Below are 16,608 nucleotides of genomic sequence, written 5' to 3'. Positions count from 1 at the left end.
GGGCAGCCTACAGAGTGGGTGTCCACTCAAGGTCCCCAACCTTCTCCCCTCTTACCTAGCCTGCATTCCCAAGTCTCACTCTGAGCCTGGGTACCCCAGGTTGAGTCGAGTGGTCTGGCCTGACTGAAGCCACTTACTCTCTGGGGCCCTGCTTCCTCATTTGAAACAATTGCTTGGGAAAAGGTGGGGCCTCCAAGGGCTCCGTGCCGAGGACACAGAGTGCTCTGCACTGCATGCCCTGCCGTGGTCCACTTCACACCTCAGACTGCTACCACACCCCAGGGCCCTCCTTGCCTCCCTCCCTGCCTCAGTAGCTTACACAGCTCCACCCATATCATTTTCTCCTAAACAGAGGTGGTCCTGCCAGCTCTTTATTCAAAAATCCCTTTGGGCCCATCTCACGGCCAAGTTAAAGACAATACTCACACCTCAGCTACCACGGCTGGCCTGCCACTAATTGTGAAGTTGGGTCTCAGGGTGTGGCAGGCCAGGGAGGCAGGCACGCAGGACCAAGGGGATGCCTCTTTGCGACCAGGCTGGAGAAAAGGAGAGGAGAGGACCAAGTATGGCAGGGTCTGCAGGCCGAGGCCTTGAAGGCTCAAGGAATTCAGGCTCCAGCCTGAATGCTGGATGGCCCCCTGCACAGGTGTGAGACTTTGGGGGCGTCTCTTCACCTCTGTGTCCTTACTGGAGAAACAGGGGTTATACTCCCTACTCCATGGACCAGTGTAAGGAGGTACATGAGTACGTATAAACGCTGAGTGCTGTACCTGGCACAGTAGGCCATTGTTAAGCAGTGGCTCTCCTCATTGCTATTTACTTGGCCTTTCCTGAGGGCACAGATGCCTGGGTCCAGCCGGGGTGGTGGCAAGATGCTGGCACCCGCGCCTCTCCTGTGGTGGGATCAGGCCAGGCAAGCCGACCATCCTGGCTCTGGCAGGCTGGCGCCGGATGGGGAAGGCCTTAGGGCTGGGCCCAGGAGCCTGCGGCATCAGCCCAACCAAGTGTAAACACGCAGACGCCACCAGCAGCGCTGGCTGGCTTTGAAGTCTAAAGTGGTGCTGCCTCCCTGCTCTTGGCCCGCCTGGCTCCACTGCTGATGGCTTGTTAAATGCACCCAGGGCACTGGAGAGCGTTCTGGCCAGGGTGCAGTCCGGCTCAGGCTCCCTGTAGTCCTTCCCGAGCAGGGGCCATCTGGCAGACCCCCGCCCTTGGAGGAAGCCGTGCTGCCATCCGCCTGGCCCCTTGGGCCACTTTGCTAACCCTTGCTGCCCCGGGCCCTTGTCCAGCAGGCCGAAGGCTGTGTCAGTTCCCAGGCCACTGGAGAAAACAGAGGTGCCCCGAAGCTGAGGGAGATCAGATGGCTAACCTAGTGCTCTGGCCCGGGCCCAAGCCCTCGGCCCCTCTCCTCGCTTCCAAGGTCAGCGTCTGAGAGTGGAGAGTCTTGCTCAGCTGCTGAAGCGCCTGTGAGCCTCCTTTTGAAGATTCCTTTTTTGCTCAAATACGGACACAGGGTCAAGGCAGCTTGACATGGTGGAAAGAGCTGGCCTTGGACCGGCTCAGCTTGGCCGTAGGCAAGTCACTGTCTCCCTAACACCCCCTCCCCACCCCCAGAACGTGTTTCTTCTGTGAAGGAGCGGTGGTGGGGAATTGATGAGATCACGTGTGCTGAGGGCCGAGGATGTGGTCTGGCATGAAGCAAGTGCTCGGTAAAATGGTCATCCCCTTTTTCCTCCGTGAAACTACAGCTGCCTTTGTGACCTGTGCCTTGGCACCTCCTGATGAGCTCCAGACAGACAGCTTCACCTGCGTTGATGCCTGGGTGGTGGAGGACAGAACCAGGGAGGGAGGCTGGGGGATGCGTGGGGGGAACTGGGAGGCGCAGCTTGCTACAGACGAGTGAGGGGCCTGCCCACCACTGGGACTGAGGAAGCCAGCCCAGTGGCCTGAGAGGTGGGACAGAGGCGGGCGGATGCCTCCTTGGGTCAGTGCCTTCTGTGATGCCCAGAGCCTGGCCTGCCCTAGGCCTCCTCACTGGGCCTCTGCAACCCGCTTGACCAAAGAGATGAAAGCTGCTTTCCTTGCGTGGGTTGGCACTACAGGATTGCAGTGAAGTTGGCTGTCACTAACAGCAATCTTTCACAGAACTCTTGCCTCTCCTCACAGCAACCCTGGAGGTGGATACGTTCACCCTTGTTTTCACCGGAGAGGTCACTGAGGCTCGGAGAAGTGATGTGGCCTACCCATGGTCCCACTGTGGCTGGTGGAGGAGCCGCCCTACCTCGCAGGCCGCTCCAGGGCCCCCCTCTCCCTGCCATGGCCCTGTACTAGCGGGGAAGAAAAGGCATCCTCTGGGTGAGATGTTTCTTCTGCCACATAAGGATGGTGATACCAGAACAGCAGCATCGCAGGGACTCTTGGTGAAGTTGTCAATCCTGGTGGCCGTCAAGTGCTCTGGGAGAATTACCCCCTTCTGCCTTGTTGGATTACCTTGGCGCTCCAGGCAACTTCTGAGTTCTTCCCTCGCAGGTCCCTTCCCTGGCTGCTGTCCTCAGCGAGGCCCTCACTGTGGGCTGGAGAGTACGAGGGAGAGAACCAGAGTCCAGAGAGCAGCCGCCGGCGCATAGTCTGTGCAGAGTTAGGTGTCCGCGTCCTTGCTTCTCTTCGCTTAGATAACTAACTCTCCATCGTGAGGTTTCTGAGTATGTCTTAGTTGTTCTTGCCAACACCAACACCCCTAACCCCAGAACAGATTTTCAGAGGAAGAAACTGAGGGTCAGGGAAGTCCCTTGCCCAAGGTCGTATTGCTGGAAGAGGCAGTCCAGACTCAAACCTTCCCAGCCCTGCCTCATGCTTTAGTCCTCCTCACAGCCACTGGAGGGAGTGACTCGGGGCTCCACTGCACACTGGCCGTCCTTCTTTCCTTGGTGCCACTTCTCCAATTTGAATTAGAATAGTCGCTTCAGAACTTGGGCAGTTCCCAAGCCTCATCATGGGAGCCAGGCCCCGAGAGAGACACACACATGTAATGACATAATTATGTGCACTGGCAGCCAGGTTCCCACTCAGAGGCTGGGGACAGTAGGGACTTGCCCGGCGTGTAAGCGAGGGCCTGGGCTTCCATCCGCAACCAGTGACTGCTCTTTGGGAACTCACCCTCCAGTGACTGAAGGCTCATAAATGAAGCGAAGTATTCATGCAAACAGTGAAAGTCCCCACTTAGAGCTATTGTTGTAACTGCGCTGGCCCAGGTTCAGCATTGTTCTCGAGGAGCAAGGCCCACTGAGCAAGTCCCACATGCATTGCCTTTGGTTTGACGTCACAATGATTGATTTCAAAATGAAAAGCCTCCAACTGTTCTCTGAAGGTTTTTCCTCGTTGGATGTGCTGGTGTCTGATCTCTGAGGTCTCTCTCCTTTAGCTGGAAGAGTCTATAATTTGGAGACAAGCCCAACCATTGGGCATGCACACATGTTCTAGAGATGGATAGGGCCGAGAAAATGCATTTCCTCCAGCCCCCTGCCCTCTAACACCCAGGACAAATGGTGACCCCCAGTCTTCCAGAAGCTCCCCAGAAATGCTGGCCTCACTGCCTCCAGCAGGAAGGGCTACCATCCCTCTCTGTAGCCAGACTTTTAATGAGGTTTCTTGCAGCAGACATTTGTGAGTCCCCTCTTTGCACCCCACCCCCAGTAATATCTGGAGGGCTCATGTTCTGGGGATGCAGAAATGCACTTAGGCCAACTCTTGCCTTCCAGGGCCACCCCTCTTCCAATTGGGGCAGCCCATGCAGACAAGCTACAGCTGGTGGCCCACATAGGCTTTGTTCCTGCCCGTTCCCAGTGCAGCCCTCTGCCGGGGGGCTCTGCGGCCCACAGGGGGCTGTGGAAGAGTGCTATGGTCTGTCGGCAGTGTCTGCTCACTTCTGCATGTGGCAGCCAGTGGGGCTGGGCAGCCTGCCCCCTGCACGCCCCCACCTGCCTTCCTGTGTGTGGTGCCGCGGGGTGGGTCCTGAGGGAGGAAGACACCCTGCCCAGGGCGTGTGGGGCAGCAGAGGCCAGGCTGACGACAGCTCGGTGTGAACCTGCCGTAACTCTCTTAACTCACTTTGTGGATGGGGGACTAAGGTCCACAGGGGTGAGGCCATGGGCCAGAGTCTCCAAGACCACAAGACCAGGGCTTTGAGCCCAAGTAGGCTGGCTCCAGAGCCCAGGCTCCGGCCCACTGCACAAGCAGGAGATTAGCATTCCCTCTGGAATTGGCCCTTCTGTGTGAAACCTTAAGAGCCATGTTGGACAACAGCATTCAAGTCTGTTCTTAGCTGCTGCTTCTGGCTAAACACCTCCTCTCTTTCCATCGTCCCTCACACCTGGTCCCCATCCCCTTAGCCCTCTTTCTCTGTCTTCTCTTGTTTGCAGTGTGCCCACATCCCCCCGCCTGTACTGGAATTCACCAGAAGGGTAACTTGCCTCTTGGCCCCATAACCATAGGTAGAGGAAAGATTACCCTCTTTCCAGCCTCATTTTGTGGATGAGGAAACTGGGGAGGCCTGGGGCGGGGGGTGTCAGCAGCTTGCCTCACTGGCCTTCAGTGCATTCTGGGCCTGGCAGCCTCCACCCTGGGTGGCCCCAGAGCAGACCAGAAACACTTCACAGCCACAAAGGCAGCCCTCCCTCCCAGTGCATCGCATCCACTGGGCTAGCAGGTCTTCCTTTGGTAGGTGCTTGGGCTGCACGCACCTCAGTTCCTGCATGGAGTGGCCGGGCTCCATCTGTCTTCCCTCTCTGCAGTTGGCTTCTCCTGTGGCTTGGGGTTTTCGGGAGCTGGGACTGGCAGGGATAGGGCTGGATTTGCAAGCAAGTTTGGGTCTAGCCAGTCATGGCTTGGCTCAGGGGAGCCCAGAGGGTGGGCAATGCCCTGGCTGGGCTCATTCACTGCCACCAAACCTCTATCTCCTCTGCTCTCATGCCATGGGGGCAAATGCAGGGTAAGCTGGAACGTGTGACTTTGAGCAAGTCATTTCATTTTGCTGAATCCCTATAGGGCTTTTCTGAAGATTCACTAATGGTGTGGAGGTGCCTCTCATGGAGCATGGCCGAGGACAATTTGTGGCTCTCATCTGCTGAGGGTGGGATGGGAGAGGAGGTGCAGAGGGCTGGATAGTCTGAGGGAGGAGGAGTTTGCTGCCAGCTTCTCTCCCTGCCCTGGCGGCTCGTGTCCATAATGCCCATCTAGGCCATCTTCTGGCTCCTGGAAGGATCCACCCAGGCTGCTGGAAATAACTGCGCAGACCATCAGCGGGCAGGGGTTGGGGGTACCAGCATTCCCGAGACCACACTGGGTTCCTGGCAGTGTGCTGAAGGCTGGCCTTCTCACCCACATTGCCTGACCCTGCAAGTGGAATTGAAGACACAGAAGTTAGCAGGAGGGGACGTTACACCTAATCAGTGCTGTTAGGCCCTCTGGCCAAGCCATAAAACAAGAGAACAGGAGTGACACAGGCACTCCCTTTGAACTTGAATCCTTTCTAAACTGCCACTCCAGCCCCAGGGAGACCACAAAGCAGCAAGCAAGAGGGAGCCCCCTTGGGCCCCTCCTCAGAGGGTCAGAAAAAGCCCATTCGCTCCTCACCTTATCCCGGATGCTTAAAAAAATATTGTGGTAATGTAGGTCAGTGAACTGACCGGCACCACACACCAGCAGGATTACAGGGCCCGCCAGCCCGCACGCTGGCCCGCCTGGTCAGATGAGAACATAAACAAGAAGTGCTGGGAGCCCTCCACTTCCCCAGCCCTAGGCTTTTGTTTATGTAGCACTTAAACCAACTTTGGGGTCGTTGCAGTCTGCCTTGAAAGCCCTGAAGCTTTTTGAAGTTCCCCTGAAGTTAATAAAATTAGTCTGCCCCCATTGCAAGTCCTTGGCTTGGGGGAGAAGATGGATCCTCCACCGTGTCTGTGGCATTTCACTTTTTAAGTTAATATTCTATAACCAAAAGAAAGGGGGAGGCAGGGGAGAAGATGCAGTAGAAAGTCTTGTGAAATGCCTTCTTGCTAATAGGTAGCATGCCTGCCAGCCACCCCGTGGCCCTGGTCACGGTGAAACCCAGCCGCCAGGCCCGCTGGAAGGCCAAGAGATGGGCTGCTGTGCTCCAGGGTCAGGGATGACCAGCTCTGGGGCGGGCAGGGGAACTAGGCTCAAGGTGAGGCTGTTGGCTCCCTCTCGAATGAAATGTACCACCAACCACGAGTCCACTTGAGTGATTTTCTTTTGCCCCCAAGGAGCCAAGAGTCACCTTCTGTCTCCCTCCCCACCTGCGTATCATGTGCATATTTACTGGGACCTTTCGTGGGTCAGGGCCATGTGAGAGAGAACTCCCAGTCTGTCTGGTGAGGGACACAGACAGGCCAACTGCCTGTGATGAGACAGAGCGGCCAGGCCTTGGGACAGGAGGTGCCTGCCACGTGGGGAGGCTGTCTGAAGGAAGGCTTGTCCAAGCTGAGCCTGGGAGGACTGCCAGGGGTCTGGGGTGGGTACAGAGTTGGGAAGAGGGTGGGGGGATGATAGACATGTTCATTATATTCACTAGCTTGATGGTAATGGTTTCATGGGTATCTATGTATATCTCAAATTCTCAAGTTTTACCTAAAATATGTACATGCTGTTATATATCAGTTATGCCTCAATGAAGTGTTAAAAGATGAAAGACTACAGGCAGGACTGAGCATTGCAGATGTACCAACAATCAGTTATGTACATGTTCCACTTTGACTTAGGCATTCAAGGAGCGCACATATGGTAAGTGGTGTTTACGTGCAGGAAATGCAGCTGTGGAGAAGAGAGCCATGTTTCTGCTTTCTCGGACCTGGGTCCTGCTTGGGAGGAGTAAACAAGTAACAGATAAAACGGTGGCGTAATATCAGGGATGATCTGTGCTCTGAAGACAGAGACAGGACCAGGGTGTGCAGAGGAGCAAGGGCTGGGGTGCAGGGGGCCACAGGCACGAAGGCCTTGACTGGGGCCCTTGCTGGGCACCAAGGGCCTGCCCAGAGATGGGGACGCCCTGTCTGCAGTGAGCAGTCTAAAGGCAGAATGTAATTACCTCCCACAAGGATATGCATGAGCCGCTTGAGGCAGGAGCTTTGATTTGTCCTCAGTGACACACCAGGCACGTGGTAGGCTCTCGATAAGTATTTGTAGGGAGAAAGGAAGGACATTATGAATTTGGGGTGAATTTTCTGCCTGGATTGCCCATTGGGTCCCTGTGGTGCCTTTTATAAGATGGTTCTCTAGGTAGGTTGTAAGCTCCTGGTGCAAGGACTGTGCTTTATCATTTCTCAGCCAGCCATGATGCTGGGGACAGGTCTTCTGTCTCAGCTGGCTCTGTCTCACAGGCCAGCAAAGGCCTGGGACCCACCCGTCCTGCCCAGAGTGCCCCAGAGCTTCCCGGCAGCACCAGACCCGCCTGCTTCTCCAGCTTGGGGTGAGGGGTGTGGTCATTGCAGTCTTTCTCTGCTTGAATGCTGGAGCATAGGCTCTGCAGAAGCTCGCCATGCTTGGGTTTGAGCTTCTACTGTGCCGCTGACTCTGGCGACAAGCACTTGCCTCAGATCTCCCCTCTAACCGCCCTGAAGTAGGAATGAAAACCCCTTGCACACAGGGGTGCTCGAGGGCTCAGTGGGGCCCCGCTAAATGACTCTGTCATAGGCTGAGGTGCCCTGAGGCAGTCTCTTTCTCCTAAGGACAGGTGGCCTCTGCAGCACAGGCTGAGCTTGGGACAGGAAGTGGCACAGAGCACCTCTGGAATGGCTGATCCAGAGCCATCGGGTCAGTTCAGCTAAACAGCCTGGGCCCCTACTGTACCGGGCTAGGCTGCTGAATGTGAGAGGCAGCCCTGCCTCCCGGGCTCCGGCCAGGCTGGGAACGGAGCTCCACATGCAGGCCACTCTGGTGGGTGTGGAGACAGGACTTCTGGGAGCCGGGAAGCCCGGGAAAGCATTTGAGGCTGGTGACATCTGCTCGCCCTCGCTCTCCGTGTCCTGCAGGTCAGAGGAGCCGCTCCATTCATTTCACCCAGCAGCACCCACAGATGAGGCAGATCCCCAGATGAGGAGCCGAGTCCTGAAGGACGAGGAGAAGTTCATGTGTGGGAATGAGATTTGTGAATTATAAAGGGCTATGCAAGTGGAAATGATTATTCTTATCGTTGTTTGTATCCAATTCATCCATCACTGGGGAGAAGAGGAATGCGAGTACCTTTTATCTGGCACTATGAATCAAATAGAACAGGATATGTTTTTCTAAAAGGGTTTTAGGGTAAATGGGACAGTTTCTACCTTTCAAAACAATCCATCTGGGGCCCTTGGCCCAATCTTGGCGTCTTGGGCAGAAGTGAGATGTTTCTGAGGTTGAGGACAGCCCAGCCCACGGGGGTCCCCCGTGAGCCTCAGCCTCAGGAGGAGAGCACGTGGAGGCCGCAGGTGCCACCGCTGGTGGCACTTCCGGCCTCCACGGTGCTGCCCGGGCTGGCGCCTGCTCACACTCAACCCTGTGCGCGGGGCCTGGAGAGCAGGGGAAGACTTGCCAGATGCCAGGTGGGGCATGGGTCCTGCCCCACAGTAGCAGCAACTCTCAGGCTGAAGCTCTGTGTTAGCCTTTCTGAGGTCATCTGGGAGAGGGTCTAGTCTTTCATATCACACACACACACACCCTTTCTCTCTCTTTTACACAGACGCCTGGCCCCTTCCTGGCACCGGCCCTGGAAAGGAGCCGGGCAGGGCAGGGGAGGCCACCTGGGGGGCTGGGGAGCTTCAGGCCATGCCACCTTCCCTGAGGGGAGATGGCTCTTCAGCCTTCTCATGGTCAGTCCCTGGGGAGATGTTCAAGGTGAACATAGCTCGTACTGAAATCAGGGCTGTACCAGGTTGGCTTTTTCACACACACGTATCTCCCTTCTGTCAACCTGAGCCTCCACAAAGAGGCGAGGGGCACAGGTTCAGCAGTAGAGGGCCTGGCCATGGCCAGCAGGGAGCCACGGGAGCTGGGGCTTCTGCCGGGATGGGGGCAGGAGGGCGTCATGCAGAGGGGGCAGCGGGGCTGTGGAGTAGATGTGGGCCAGGCTAGGAAGGGGCTCTGACAGAGTGAGGAAAGCCTTGGCTGAAATACATACGTGCAGAGAGTGCTGGAGCAGCAGAGACTGCGTTCTCAGACACTCCTTATGGGAGGGAGAAGCAGAGAGGGCAAGGCGAGTTCTAGAAAGCCTTGCTGCAGGATCGGGAGTGGATGTCATCTTCTCGACCTGGGGTGTCCATGCAAGCTTTCCTGAGGAGAGTGCTGCTAGCCATCATTAGACAAGTGCTCAAGGACAGACAGGGTGCAGTGGCCACGCAGAGGCAGGTGCAGGCAGGGCGATTGTGGCTTCTGCGCTCCCTCTGCCCTGGGAGCTCTGTGACCTTGGACAGATGGCCTAACTCTGCTGTGTCACCAGTTTGCGTCTGTAAAGTGAGGAAAGAGTGCCTCCCTCCCATTGCTGCTGTGGTGCTAAGTGTGACCCCCATAAAGTTCTCGCAGGCGGCCTGGCAGCAGCCGGGGCTCACTGGAGGTCAGTGGTGATGGTGATGAGGGCTGGCCACCACATGGCCCCAGTGCATTCCATTGTCAGTGAGATGGGCAGATCACCAGGTGGGGGCGGGGGGCGGGGGGTAGCGGCAGCAGGCCTGGCCTCCTCTAGCACACACTGATGCTCTCTCTGGGGCTGGGTGTGTGGGGACAGGTGATGGATGACCACAGCGTGATTGGCCGCTCCCTGTTCAAAAAGGAGACCAACATCCAGCTCTTTGTGGGCCTCAAGGTGTACCTATCCACTGGGGAGCTGGGGGTCATCAACAGCGCCTTCGGCCAGAGTGGCAAGTTCAAGATCCACATCCCTGGTGAGTGCAGTCACTTCCTCCCACTGGCAGGTACTGTGCAGGCATGGAGAGATGGTGGAGACAGTGCATGGACAGTGCCCCTTGGCTCAGGATGCTCAGCCTGCCTGAGCTGATGCACCGGGCCCAGCCCTCTCAACGTCATGGCTTCCTGTCCCACGGGCTTGTGGCTGGAGAGCCAGGGTGGGTCCTGGGGGGGGCTGGTGTACAGTCAGCCTCTGGTCTGAGCCAGGGTCAAGGTGTGAGTCTGAGCTCCTGCTCCACAGTAAACCATACAGGGGTGACCTTGGGTGAATTACCTGGCTTGTCTGTGAAGTGCGAAAGCAATCCTGATCTGGGAGGTGCTTTGGAGGAAGAGTTGATGAGAGAGACCGCCAGGGGCCTGGCATACTGCCCCAGTAGTCAGTACGGTTTCCCAGAATATGAGTTGCCACCTACTTTTTTGCCCGGTGGAGAGCAATAGGTGCTGAGCCTCTGAGGGATCTGAGTTGGGACTTATCCATGGTGGGGTCAAAGGTGTGCCTTTGCTCTTGGGAATAGAGCCCTTGGATCTCTTTAGTTTGGCCCTCCCTTCCATCACTCCTGCACTTACCCCACACCCATCTTCTAGAGGTCCTGCCACACACCAGGCAGGCTGCCGTAGTCGTGGGAGGGGACAGGTGGGAACACATTCGGTGAGTATCTACTGTACGTCGCAGAAAAATAAAGCAGGGAGAGGGTGAGAAGCACTGTGTGTGTACCTCTGGACAGGGGCGATCAGGGAGGACCTCTCTGAGGAGGTAACAGTTGAGTAGGGCCCTGACCAAAGGGAAGGAGGGAGCCCCACTGACACCAAGGGAAGGAACACTCTGTGGAGAGAGGGGACAAGCGCAAAGGCCCTGGGGTAAGGGTGAGTTTTGGTGTGCATTAGAGGAGTGGTTGTTCGGCACGAACTGGGAGGCATGTGGGATGCCACTTTTCTTCGCCAGCATTGTGTTAGGCCAGTTCCCAAACATGCAGCAGAGTTGAAAGATGTTACAGAGAAAGCCTGATTTCATATCAGCCTGTGGCTGTACTTTGCCTATCTGCAGGACTCTGGGTTTTATTCTTGTGAGGGTTGGAAAGCCATGGGGAGGTTCAGATCCGGTCAGCAACGTGCTATTGGTGTGTAGCTTCTTGAGTGAAATCTCCAGGTAGCGTAGTGCCCTGGCCGAGCAAGGAAACAGGAATGCCAGCTCCCTGGCAGCTCACCGAGTGAAGTCAGTACCCTCTGCTCTCCTGAGAGCCTGGCTGAGGGGCCTTGCCTCCTGAGTCCTTCCGCAAGCCCAGAGCGTCATGTGTGGCATTTGCCCTCTCGTGAGGAAGGGCAGCAGGCATCAGAGGCCTGCTTCCCTGTGGCCCTCAGAACCACTGTTTGTACCCCGAGGTCTCTGTCAGGGTGGAGTTCAGCTCTGTCGCAGTTGGAGATACTCCCTTGGGGCAGGCAAAGTGGCCCACCGATAGGAGCCTCTAGCCATGATACCAGGCTTCAGGCTCCTGTCCTGTCCTCTCCACTGCTCTGGTCATTACCTCAGCCAAACCGGGGTCCACAGTGCCCTGCTCTGGGTTCCAAGGAGCATACACAAGGCATGAGCCAGGCAGGCCAAGGTCCAGACCTCTGTTCCCAGGGCCCTGGGCCTGTACCTGTGGGGGCTTACTGGAAGGAGGGGTACAGGGCACTGGGAGGGCAGAGGGGAGCTGCCTGGAGTTGGGGGGCTGCACCCTGGAACACTCATCCCTCCCCCAGCTGTGGGGGCCTGCTGGTTCAGACAAGGGAAAGACAGCACCATCTGTTTCCTTTTTTGGGGGTGTGTAGAGTCATGCCAACATTCCCTCAGCTCCCCTTCCTTTAGCCTGAGGCAAGCTCAGAGTTGGGGTGTTCCCAGAACAGGCCGGAGTACAAGAGGAGGCTTGTTTGGGGGCCCTGGGTGCTGGGGTGGGAGTACAGGGAGGGAGACACTGTGCCGCTGCTTCAGTCAACTCAAGTTCACATTCCTTTGTTAGGTCAGTGTTGCCTTTTTAATAGGTCTGCTTCCTGTTTGTGGCTTTTAAGCTTTTTATTAAATATAACTGGTCAGATTCCTTCATCCCACCCACCCCACTCCTCACCCCCCTCCTGCTTGTCTTTTCCTGCCGATTCCTCCCATAAAGAATTACTTTTAACCTTTTTGAAGTGCATTAATTGTGAAAGACTCTTCAGTGAACCTGAGACACCCAGTGCCAGGTGGAGGAGGAGGAGCGTTGCTGGCTGCGAGCTGCAAGTACTGGGGTGCGGAGGCCCAGGGCTTTGGTCCCATCTAAGGCTCCCAGAGCAGGAGCGGTTCAGGGGAGAGCTGTCCAAGCCCCCAGACTGTGGGTGGAGCTGGGTCAAATGCGGCCTATGGGCCTTGGTGCTAGCTCTGCAGGGCAACACAGTGGGCGAGGCAGTCTAAAGATCATCTAGATGTCCTCCCATCTGCCCCTGACCCCCAGCCCGGGTGCTCCCTGGGGCCTCTCACTTCCGTGACAAGGCCAGATGCCAACAGGGCCTAGCAGGTGTTGAAGAGACCAGGTGGCAGGCAATAGGGAGTGGTGGGGACCATGGTGGCCTGCTACTCAGGTCTCTTGCTGTAAGCCAAGGAATCTAATTTTATCTGATTTCATTTTTATGTAAAACTTCCTGATTAAAAATATAAAACTGTCCAAACTAAACAAAACATACCTTTGGGCTGGGTTTGGCCCATGGCGACTTGTAACTCCTACTTGAATTTCAGGACCAACACTTACTCCTCAGGTTCATGAGTCAAAGGTGAACCGTAAAATGGAAACAGTATTTTATGGAGCCATAGATGCTGGCCTCTGAGACAGGAGTCCTGACACTAAGCCCATGGCTTCCCCCAGAAGATAGTCTCCGAAATCAGAGGGGCTAGAGGGATAGCCCCACCTGACACCCAAGGAGCTGACCCAGAAAGTCTTGGGGGGCCCTCAAGATTGGGAAGCCCCACATTTACATAGCTACTCCCTTCAAGAAAGTGGCCTCTGTTTGTAAGTCCTGGGAGGCTGAGAGGCCCTACAAGATGAGCTAGGAACCCACTGGGTTGCACTGCTACAGAGAAGGAGTAGGTAGAAGACTTCGCAGGAAGAGTTGAGGCTCCTCCTGAAGATCCAGCCCATGGCATAGTGTCTCTGCTTCCCAGGTGCCGGGCGCTACATTGTGGAGCCAGGTCCGGTGGCCTTCATCTCCAGGTGGGCCTAGGGAGCAGCAGGGCTGAGCGCCTGACTCATGGTCTGTCTGGGTGGCCAGCCTGTCCCTTCCTGCCCTGCCAGCCCCAAGAGAGGGGTCAGGGCTTCGGGGAGCCGGGCTCTTGGGGTCCACGTGTGGGTGGAGACCCCCCTGTGCGGGGTGGCCTGGCCTGGGCTGCCACTGCTCACCCTGCTCTTCCTGTGCCGCCCTCCACTCCACACCAGCATCCCAGAACCAGCTGCCACCAGCCCCACACACCCCACTCTGCAAGGGAAATGAGCTCCTTGATGACTTCCTGCCAGAGAAGAGTCAAGGGGAGGAAGACACTTGTCCCTCCTAACAGCTACGAGCCACCTCTTACTGACTCTAGGGGAGAATGTGAGCATATGCATGCATTTTGTCTTCCAAAACAATGCCTCAGAAACCTAAAGTTACCCAGTAGGTTGATATGTGTACCTTGGTAGGACGTGGCAAGCTCTTTGAGTGGCTCGTCTCCCACAAGGTGCTCCTGGACCTGCCAGTTGGGGGAGGATTGTACGTAGTCTGTGCTAGTAGAACAGGTGGGGATGGCCTGCAGTGCGCATGCAGCTGACGGCCTGGTCACTGGAAAACCCTAGGCCCCAAGTACCACTGGTTAACATGCATCACCGCCTCGAGTCAGGTGACCACACAACTCCCAAGTGAAACTGACCATGTCACAGAGCTCCGAGCAGACTCTCACTTTGGAAAAGCCAGAGCTGGTGTTATTGAGAACCACAGCCACTGGTGGCCACAGCAAGGACCTCGTCCTCTCCATGGGCCTGTCCCGCCTGCCAAGACCCACACTTCTCATACGTGTCAAGAAACTGACCTTGCTGCGAGGCAGCCAGGCTCTCAGTCAAACCTGGAAGCAGAGGTCTCGGGCCCCACTAACTGGCACTTAGGATCCTCAAATTTTGGTGATCTTTTAAGACCCTTTCAACTTTTACTAATCACAACTAAATGGACTCTAGGCAGATGAGAAAAGAAAAGAAAGAAATGTGTGGAGTTGTACTCGCGGTAAGAAACCAGAAGGAACTTCTGCTTACTGCTCTTCAGGAGGAGCATCACTCAGGAGCCAGGACAGCTGCCTGAGGGGGCCCCCGGGAAGCCCGCAGGAAGGTTGGCACCCATGGCGTTGGAGTATCGCCATTTGACAGATGAGGACCCCGAGGCCTGGAGGATAAGCAATGAACTTGCCCGGTGTTACATAGCAGGAAGCCTCAGAGTAGGATTGAACCCAGATTACCCCGCTGCCGACCACTCTGCCCACGACTCTCTCTGAGCTCTGGCTCCTCACGGGGCTGGTGGGGAGGTGAGAACGTGCAGCTCTGTCCCTCAGGCTGTGTGGGAGAAGGGAACTGTTGTAGCCATTCTGCTCGGCGGGGCCTCGAGCAGAGGGCCTGAGAGATGCGATGGGGAGGCTGCCGTGTGGCCCCGTGGCAGAGTGGCACATCTGGAGAACCACGGCCTGCTCACCTCTGATCGGTGTTCTGAGGAGGCTCCCTAGGCCACCATGGCTTTAGCTTCTGCCCCCTGCAACCACCTCCAGGTGTTCAGGGCTTCGGTGTACCATCCCAATCCAAGCCAAGGGGGTTGGCTTTCCATGGAATAAGAAATGCTGCTTGCACGCATGAATAAATGAAGTCTATTCAGTGGAATAGGCTGGACTGGAATGAACAAATGAGTGAACCCAGGCCTGTGGGGGCCAAGGAGCCTGGTGCCTGGTGTGCTGTGGGCCTCCCCAGAAACACCTCCAAAGGAGGAAGGTACCAGCGTCATCAGACCCCCTCAGCACAGCCATCTCCTCATGACGTGGCTTTGGGGGTTCTAGTTCTTTAAAGAGAACTTGAAGGGGGAGGGTGCCAGTCCGTCCAGCTCTGCAAACTCCAGTGGAGGCTCAGGGCTGCGGACGCAGAGACCATTTGACCGAGTCCTGCCCCAAGGCACATCCCCGTGGGAGACACGAAGGCACAGACCAACAGTTTGCAGTCAGCATGGCGGGCGTCCATAGGAGTACAGGGCCAGGAACGGAGTGGGGAGAGTGGCCATCCTGAGGGAGAGAAAGGGCAAACTTCCCCAAGGAGTTGCTGTCCAAGCAGGGATTGGGAGGGAAGAGGAGAAGCAGGTATATGGAGAGAGCTGAGATCAGATGTGTGTTCTCTAGAATCCTGTGGCCAGTAGGAGAAGCCACGGATGGGGAGCGCAGGCCCCGGCCCCTGGCTGCCTGCTCTGGGCTTCATTTTCTACGCCTCTACCATGGCTGTGGGAATGCTCACCTCACCTCCCAGGGCCTCATTCCTCCCTCACTGCCCAGACCACTCCACAGACCCAAACCAGAGCCCCTCCTCTGTGGAGGGACACCTGACTCCAGACCACCACTTGGTGCTCCTCTCTGGCACTGCCCAGGGCACTGGTGCAGGAGGAGGCCAGGGCTGAAAGGATGGAGCCTGTCCATTTAATCCGGCTCTAACCCATTCTGCAGATGGGGAAACTGAGGCCCCTTGATCACAGCTATACAACTAGTAAGAGCCCTCTTAAGTCCCCAGGGAAATGCACAGTGGCTACCAGGAACAAGGGGTGCAGAGGCCCTACCAGCTGGCTCTTTTCTCAGAAGCTCTTTCCCAGGACTCAGTTCAGGCAGACCGCCCTAGCACCCGTGTGCTGAAACAGCCTCCCCTTTGTGTCCCAAGACTCCGGGGGCAGCCCCGCACCTCTGTTCATCTGTCTCTCGTCAGCTGTTTATCAGGCCCTTCAGGTGCCCGGCCTTGTGCAAGGCCTGGAATGTGGCAGAGGGGAGGGAGGTCCTGAACGTTGGCTGGAGAAGGAGAGTCGTGCAGTGCTCCATCTTAGCCTGAGCACCCAGCGGGGCAGCACCACCTCTTCTGCCTCACCGGCTCTCGGCACCCAGGTCGGCCTAGGAGGGTAGGTGGACCAGACCAGGGCTGTAAGTGCTACAGGCCCAGTTCCTTGGAGGGTCCCTTGACACAGCACAGGGCATGGCCTGCAGAGACAGGCAGCCCCTTTTGATTGTGGCAGGCCATGCCCACCTGGAGCTTCAGCCCCTCGGTGTTAACACCAAGGAATAATTCTGATTCCAAGCAGGGGGTAGGGATTAGATCTGCTAAGCCCTGCCCGCAGTATCTGACCTGTGACAAGGGCTTTGTGAATGGTAGCTGGGGTTGTGTGTTGTTTTCACCCACGAGGCACCTGCCCTTACCTGGGGTCCCACATGCCCACCGAGGGCCCTGCCCCCACGGCAGAGCAGGCGGAGTTACCATCTTTCAAGCTGAGTTTGGCTCGGCTACCAGGACCCCTCCCATTTATTGACCCTGGAAGGCACTTTGCATTTGGTCAAAAGCAAGGATTATACATTTCCCTTCCAATTGAACACAGAGTCCCAGGTGTCCCCCTGGGCCTGAGCAG

At 56.6% G+C, this 16,608-nt stretch overlaps 1 protein-coding gene across 3 annotated transcripts in view; it reads left to right on the top strand.

Annotated features, from left to right (window-relative positions):
* EEFSEC (eukaryotic elongation factor, selenocysteine-tRNA specific) overlaps positions 1-16,608 on the top strand; it is a 246,570-nt gene that overhangs the window by 189,687 nt on the left and 40,275 nt on the right. For 2 of the 3 annotated variants that reach the window (XM_032412049.1, XM_032412048.1), the window contains one exon: positions 9,770-9,926. The exons of the other annotated variant lie outside the window; for it this stretch is intronic. In XM_032412049.1, the coding sequence (XP_032267940.1) occupies positions 9,770-9,926 (157 nt within the window). The remainder of the gene's footprint in view (positions 1-9,769; positions 9,927-16,608) is intronic. 3 annotated transcript variants of the gene reach the window in all.

The sequence above is a fragment of the Phoca vitulina genome, unplaced genomic scaffold, assembly GCF_004348235.1.
Source record: "Phoca vitulina isolate PV1807 unplaced genomic scaffold, GSC_HSeal_1.0 scaffold13, whole genome shotgun sequence".
Classification (NCBI taxonomy): Eukaryota; Metazoa; Chordata; class Mammalia; order Carnivora; family Phocidae; genus Phoca; species Phoca vitulina.
This window is presented reverse-complemented; position numbering and strand designations above follow the sequence as displayed.